Below are 8,230 nucleotides of genomic sequence, written 5' to 3'. Positions count from 1 at the left end.
TTGTATTATTCCTATTTTTCCTTTGTTAAACCCTTTATATTATTCCAATTTTTCTCTGTTAAATCTGTATATTACCCTATTCCTCTGCCCTTAAATCCTTATATTACCTGATTTCTCTGCTTTTAAACCCTTATATTACCTGATTCCTGTGCTTTTAAACCCTTATGTTACCTAATTCCTCTGCTTTTAAACCCTTATGTTACCCTATTCCTCTGCCCTTGAACCCTTATATTGCCTAATTTCTACCTGAATCCCTTTATATTACTATATTCCCTAACACTTATCCCCTGATCTTGCCTGATTCCTCTGCCTGTAAACCCTTATATAATCCCTATTTTTCCTCTATTAATCCCTTTATATAATTCTAATTTATTCTTTTGCAACAATGTTATAAAACTAATCTAGTTTAAATTATAATTTAAATTCCTGCTTAATTAATCCCTTTTTTTCTCCCTATTCTTTATATATTATCCACTTGAACCTTTTTTTTTAATTAATCCCCGCCTTTATTATAACCACCTCTAATATAATCCCTATTTAACCCTGGTTAATATACTTAATTTTTTTGCTATTAAACCCTAACTTTAACCCACACTTATAAATTATATTCCTAAATCCAATCCCGATTCTTCCTTGATTAATCCCTTATATTAATTAGTTATCTTGTTATATTAATTTAATTAATAATCTCGCCCTTATTTACCCCCTGATTTTTCTGATTAATCTATTTTATTAATTATTCCTAATCTCTAGTACTAATTTTTTTTTTTATTATTAAAACCCTGATCCCTTTACTTTTTTTTTTTTATTATAAACCTGTACCTTGTCCTAATTTTATTTTTACTAAAACCCTTATATTCTCCTCTTTTTTCTCTGTTAAACTATTATTATCTCCCTATTCTACCTTTTATTAAACCCTTATGTTACCCCATTCCTCTACTCTTAAATCCTAATATTGCCCTATTCCTCTATTTATAAACCTAATATTACCTAACTTTTTTTACTTATAAAAAATCTTTATATTACCGAACTTTTTACTTGTAAACCCTTATATTCTCCCCCTTTTATTATTAAATAATTATCTTCTCCTAATTTTTCCTTTATTAAACCCTTTATATTACCCTGTTCCTCTGCCCTTCTTAAACCCTTATGTTACCCCCTGTTCCTCTGCCCTTAAACCCTTATGTGATCCTATTCCTCTGTTAATCCCTTTATATAATTCCTATTTATTTTTATTATAACTTTATAAAACACGAATCGTATCCCTATTATTACTTGGTTAAAAAAAATCTTAAAATATTTAAATACTTTGTATAAATATTAACCCTTTTAAACTATAATACTAATTAACAATCCCCTATATTTACATGGAACCCTTTTAATTACTATTTAACCACTTATTAATTAACATATTTAATTATATATATAACTATGTAATTTACTACTTTTAACTATTACAAAACTACTTATAAACTACTTTAAAACTGCTTGTTAACTACTTATAAGCTTTTAATTCCTTGGTAACCTGCTGAACTGGTTGGAAACTAGTTTGGAACCATTTTTGGTTGCCTATTATATTATTTCTATGCTGCATGCTTCCCTCCTGGTATATATATCCCCCCCTAGTATATACTTTGCATATGCTCCCTATATTATATATATTTACTATACTACTTGTTATTTTAATACTGTATACTTCCCCTGGTGGTGGTGCTGCCCCCGGTACATGCCTCCCCCGGTACATGCCTCCCCCGGTACATGCCTCCCCCGGTACATGCCTCCCCCGGTACATGCCTCCCCCTGGTATATACCTCCCCGGTGCGTACCTCCCACTGATATATACCTCCCTTAGTACGCATTTCACCCCCGGTACACGTGTTAACTGCTATATGCCTTCCCCCAGTGCGTGTACCCCCCTCGGTACGTGCCTTCCCCTGGTATGTATCTCTTCCCAGTGTGTATCTCCCCCTGGTACATGCCTTCCCCTGGTGCGTATCTTCCCCTTTATATGTGTACCTCCCCCCAGTGCATATTTTTCCCCGGTGCGTATCTCCCCTGGTATATACCTTTTCCCCTAATACATGCCTCTTCCCGGTACATGCCTCCCCCCTAGTATATGCCTCCCCCGGTGCGTATCTCCCCGGTGTGTATTTCCCCCCTGTATGTATCCTTTCCCCTAGTACATGCCTTTCCTAGTGCGTGTTTACCTCGGTGCGTGTTTACCTCGGTACATGTTTACCCTGGTATATACCTTTTTCTAGTGCGTACCTCCCCCCTAATACATACCTCCCCGGTGTGTGTTTACCCCGGTGCGTGTTTGCCCCGGCACGTGTTTGCCCTGGCACGTGTTTGCCCTGGCACGTGTTTGCCCCTGGCACGTGTTTGCCCTGGCACGTGTTTGCCCTGGCACGTGTTTACCCCCCCGGCACGTGTTTACCGCGGTGCGTGTTTCCCCGGCACGTGTTTACCCCGGTGCGTGTTTCCCCGGTGCGTGTTTGCCCCGGCACATGTTTACCCCGGCACGTGTTTGCCCCGGCACGTGTTTACCCCGGCACGTGTTTACCCCCGGTGCGTGTTTCCCCGGCACGTGTTTACCCCCCGGTGCGTGTTTCCCCGGTGCGTGTTTGCCCCGGTGCGTGTTTGCGCCGGCACGTGTTTACCCTGGTATATGTTTGCCCCGGCACGTGTTTCCTCCGGTGCGTGTTTGCCCCAGTGCGTGTTTACCCCGGTACATACCTATTCTTGGTGTGCCCTCTCCCCGGACTATATCTCCCCTGGTATATATATTCCCTTGCTACATATACTCTATATATACTTAAAACACTGCGTGTGTACATCCCCTAGTATATATACTTTGTATTTGTTTACTTTAATATATGCGTCCCCTGGTACATGCCTCCCCCGGTGCGTGTTTACCCTGGTACGTGCCTTCCCCTGGTGCGTACCTCCCCTGGTATATGTCTCCCCGGTGCGTACCTCTCCTTGGTATATATTTCCCCCGGTACATATATTAACTGCTATATGCCTTCCCCTGGTCCATGCCTCCCTATAATATATGCCTTTCCCCCAGTCCGTACCTCCCCTCGGTACGTGCCTCCCACTATTATATATCTCTTCCCGGTGCGTACTTCCCCCGGTGCGTGCCTTCCCCTAGTGTGTATCCTTTCCCGGTACATATATCTCCCCCGGTGTGTTCTCCCCGGTGCGTTCTCCCCCCCAGTGTGTTCTCCCCCGGTGCGTGCCTCCCGCTGGTATATACTTTACCCCCGGTGCAAACTTTTACCCCGGTGTATACTTTTACCCCGGTGTGTGTGTTTACTGGTGCGTACCTTCCCCTAGTACATCCCTTCCCCTAGTACATCCCTTCCCCGGTGCGTACCTCCCCCGGTGTGTATCTCCCCCGGCATGTGGCTCCCCCTGGTGTATATCTCCCCGGTATATACCTCCTGCGGTATATACCTCCCCTGGTGTATATATTCCCCTTGCTACTTATACTCTGCATATGCTTAAAACACTGCCTGTGTATATCCCCTAGTATATATACTTTGCGTTTGTTTGTTTACTTTAATATATGCGTCCCCTGGTATATATTTACCCCTGGTGCATGTTTACCCCGGTGAGTCTTTGCCCTGGTAAGTCTTTACCCCGGTGTGTATCTCCCCTGGTACATGTCTCCCCTAGTGCGTGTTTACCCCGGTGCGTGTTTGCCCTGGTGCGTGTTTACCCCGGTAAGTCTTTGCCCCGGTGCGTACCTCCCCCCTGGTACATGCCTCCCCCGGTGCGTGCTTCCCCCGGTGCGTACCTCCCCCGGTGCGTATCTCCCCGGTGCGTATCTCCCCGGTGCGTACCCTCCCCCGGTGCGTACCCTCCCCCGGTGCGTACCTCCCCCCGGTGCGTACCTCCCCCGGTGCGTACCTTCCCCTCGGTGTGTACCTCCCCTCGGTGCGTACCTTCCCCGGTGCGTGTGCCTCCCCCGGCATATACCTCCCCCGGTACATGGCTCCCCTGGTGCGTAACTCCCCCGGTGCGTACCTCCCCCGGTGTATATCTCCCCCGGGTACATACCTCCCCTCGGTGCGTGTGTCCACTGGTATATGCCTCTCCCTGGTACATGCCTTCCCCCAGTGCGTACCTCCCCCTGGTATATGCCTCCACTGGTGCGTACCTCCCACCGGTGCGTGTTTGCCCCGGTGCGTGTTTACCCCCCGGTGTGTACCTCCCCTGGTACATGCCTTCCCCGGTACGTATCTCCCCTGGTACATACTTCCCCGGTGCGTGTTTACCCCGGTAAGTCTTTGCCCCGGTGCGTACCTCCCCCCTGGTACATGCCTCCCCCGGTGTGTGTTTACCCCGGTGCATGCTTCCCCGGTGCGTGTTTACCCTGGTATGTGTTTACCCCGGTGCATGTTTACACCAGTATATACCTACCCTTGGTGTGTCCCTCTCCCCGGACTGTATCTCCCCCGGTGCATACCTCCCCCTAGTGTGTACCTCCCCCGGTGCGTACCTCCCCCGGTGCGTATCTCCTACTAGTATATATTTATTCTTAATACACATTTCACCCCCGGTACACGTGTTAACTGCTATATGCCTTCCCCAGTGCGTACCTCCCCTTAGTTCATACCTTTCCCTGGTGCGTATATCTCCCCTGGTGTGTATTTTTTCCCGGTATATATATCCCCCGGTGTGTCCTTCCCCCAGTGTATTCTCCCCCAGTGTGTACCTCCCCCCGGTGCATACTTTACCCTGGTGCAAACTTCACCCTGGTGTATACTTTTACCCCGGTGCGTGTATTAACTAGTACATACCTTTTCCTAGTATATGCCTTCCTCCGGTGCATACCTCCCCCTCGTGTGTATACCCCCCCCCCAGCGTGTTCACCCCGGTGCGTGTTTACCCCCGGTGCGTACCTCCCCCGGGTATATGCCTTGCCCTGGTATTCGCCTCCCCCGGTGCGTACCTCCCTCTGGTGTGTATCTCTCCCCGGCACGTGGCTTCCCCTGGTGTATGCCTCCCCTGGTGTATACCTCCTCCGGTGTGTGCCTCCCCCGGGTGTGTATTACCCCCTGGTGTGTGTATTTCCTTGCTATATATACTCTGCATATGCTAAAAACACTGCCTGTGTATATTCCCTGGTATATATAGTTTGCGTTTATTTACTTTAATATATGCGTCACCCGGTACATGTTTACCCCGGTGCGTACCTCCCCTGGTATATACCTCCCCCCTAGTGCGTACCTCCCCGGTGTGTATCTTCCCCGGCACGTGGCTCCCTCTGGTGTATGTCTCCCCGGTGTATACCTCCTCCGGTATGTGCCTCTCCCGGGTGTGTATTACCCCCAGTGTGTGTATTTCCTTGCTATATATACTCTGTATATGCTTAAAACACTGCCTGTGTATATTCCCCTGGTATATATAGTTTGCGTTTATTCACTTTAATATATGCGTCACCCGGTACATGTTTACCCCGGTTTATGTTTACCCCGGTGCGTGTTTGCCCCGGTGCGTGTTTGCCCTGGTGTGTACCTCCCCTGGTACATGCCTCCCCCGGTGCGTGTTTACCCCGGTGCGTGTTTGCCCCGGTGCGTACCTCCCCCCCGCGTACCTCCCCGGTGCGTACCTCCCCGGTGCGTACCTCCCCGGTGCGTATCTCCCCCCGTGTGTACCTCGCGCTGGTGTATACTTTACCCCGGTGCGTTTTACCCCGGTGCGTACCTCCCCCTGGTACATGCCTCCCCGGTGCGTGTTTGCCCCGGTGCGTCTTTACCCCGGTGCGTACCTCCCCTGGTATATGCCTCCCCCCCGGGTGCGTGTTTGCCCCGGTGCGTCTTTACCCCGGTGCGTGTTTACCCTGGTATGTGTTTACCCCGGTGTATACCTCCCCCAGTATATATCCTTTCCTGGTACATATATCCCCCCGGTGCGTCCTCCCCCGGTGCGTATCTCCCCCAGTGTATATTCTTTTCCCGATACATGTGTCCCCCGGTGCGTCCTCCCCTGGTATATAGCTCCTGCTAGTGTGTATCTCCCCCAGTTCGTGTGTTTACTAGTATATACCTACCCCTGGTACATGCCTCCCCTTGGTGCATGCCTGCCCCGGTGCGTATCTCCCCGGGTGTGTGTATCTGCCCCTGGTATGTATTTCCCCGGCACATGGCTCCCCCTGGTATATGCCTCCCCTGGTACGTGGCTCCCCTGGTGCGCACCTCCCCGGGTGTGTGTGTCTCCCCCGGTGTGTATATCTCCCCCTGTGTATATACCTCCCCTTAGTATATATCTCCCCCCGGTGCATACCTGCCCCTGGTGCGTACCTCCCCCCCTGGTATATATTTTTTCCCGGTATATATATCCCCCCGGTGCGTGTTTACCCTGGTGCGTGTTTATCCCGGTACGTGTTTACCTTGGTACATGCTTTCCCCCGGTGCGTACCTCCCCCTGGTATATACCTCCCCCCGGTGCGTACCTCCCACCGGTGTATACCTCTCCTTGGTACGTATTTCACCCCCGGTACACGTGTTAACTGCTATATGCCTTCCCCTAGTGCGTACCTCCCCGGGTATATGCCTTGCCCTGGTATACACCTCCCCCCCGGTGCGTACCTCCCCCTGGTACATGCCTTCCCCCGGTGTGTACCTTCCCTCGGTGCATATCCCCCTGTTGTGTGTGTGTACCCTAGTATATATATATATTCCTGGCATATATAATTTTAGTATATATATCCCCTGTCCCCTAGTACATGCGTCCCCTGGTATATATATCCCTGGTGTATATACTTAGCATGTGCTCCCTTTACTTTATACACCTCCCCTGTGTATATATTTTTTACGTGTGCTTTTTCTAATACATGCCTTTTTATACTTTTATACCTTCCTCTAGTATATATTTTTTACTACTATATACCTCCCCCAGCGCATACCTTCCCCCAGTGCGTACCTCTCCCCGGTGCGTATTTTTCCTGGTATATATCTCCCCGCGGTGCATACCTGCCCCTGGTATGTACCTCCCCCCCCGGTGCGTGTGCCTCCCCCCCCCGGTGTGTGTGCCTCCCCCTGGTATATATCTCCCCCCGGTACATGGCTCCCCTGGTACGTAACTCCCCCGGTGCGTACCTCCCCTGGTACGTGGCTCCCGCTGGTGCGTATCTCTGCGGTGACTATGTTCCCCTAATACATATTTACACTAGTACATGCCTCCCCCGGTGTACATACCTCCCCCCCCGGTGTGTATACCTCCCCCGGTGTGCATACCTCCCCCGGTGTGTATACATCCCCTTGGTGTGTTACCTCCCCACAGTGTGTGTGTGTACCTCCTCCTAGTATACATATCTCCCCCGCTGCATATCTACCCCCAGTGTATATCTCCCCGGGTATATACCCCCTCGGTGCGTGTGTTTACTAGTATATACCTCTCCCCTGGTATATGCCTTCCACCGGTGCGTACCTCCCCCTGGTATATGCCTCCCCCGGTGCGTACCTTCCACCAGTGCGTGTTTACCCTGGTGCGTCTTTGCCCTGGTGTGTGTTTACCCCGGTGCGCCTTTGCCCTAGTACATGCCTTCCCCGGTGTGTGTACCTCCCCGGTGCGTACCTCCCCCCTGATACATACCTCCCCCCCCGGTGCGTACCTCCCCGGTGCGTACCTCCCCCCCTGGTCCGTGCCTTCTCCCGGTGCATGCCTTCTCCCGGTGCATACCTCCACCTAGTATATATACTTTGCGTTTGTTTACTTTAATATATGCGTCCCCTGATATATATTTGCCCCGGTGCGTGTTTACCCCGGTGCGTGTTTGCCCTGGTGTGTGTTTACCCCCCGGTGTGTTTTTGCCCCGGTACGTACCTCCCCCCCTGGTACATGCCTCCCCCCCCATTGCATGTTTGCCCCGGTGCGTGTTTGTTCTGGTGCGTCTTTGCCCCGGTGCGTGTTTCCCCGGTGCGTGTTTACCCCGGTACATGCCTTCCCCGGTGCGTACCTCCCCCGGTGCGTACCTCCCCCGGTGCGTGCCTCCTCCTCCTGGTGCATGCCTTCTCCCGGTGCGTACCTCCCCCTAGTATATATCCTTTTACGGTACATGCCTCGCGGTGCGTACCTCCCCTAGTATGTATCCTTTCCTGGTATATTTATCCCCCCAGTGCGTCCTTCCCCCGGTGCGTACCTTCTCTTGGTTCCCTGGTATATACCTCTGCCTAGTACGTGTGTCCACCGCTGTTTATATCCCTATATTATATATGCT

The 8,230-nt window shown here is 50.4% G+C and overlaps 1 protein-coding gene across 1 annotated transcript; it reads right to left on the bottom strand.

Moving 5' to 3' along the window:
* Positions 1–3,720: 3,720 nt before the first annotated feature.
* ATNIH1004_008070 (uncharacterized protein) lies at positions 3,721–4,230 on the bottom strand (the record flags this gene model as incomplete). Its single annotated transcript, XM_033572683.1, has 1 exon — positions 3,721–4,230. One exon carries the CDS (start codon positions 4,228–4,230, stop codon positions 3,721–3,723), a length of 510 nt encoding a protein of 169 aa, XP_033425998.1.
* Positions 4,231–8,230: the final 4,000 nt, after the last annotated feature.

Source organism: Aspergillus tanneri (genome assembly GCF_003426965.1).
Source record: "Aspergillus tanneri strain NIH1004 chromosome Unknown AapTan_7_pilon_pilon_pilon, whole genome shotgun sequence".
Lineage (NCBI taxonomy): Eukaryota > Fungi > Ascomycota > Eurotiomycetes > Eurotiales > Aspergillaceae > Aspergillus > Aspergillus tanneri.
This window is presented reverse-complemented; position numbering and strand designations above follow the sequence as displayed.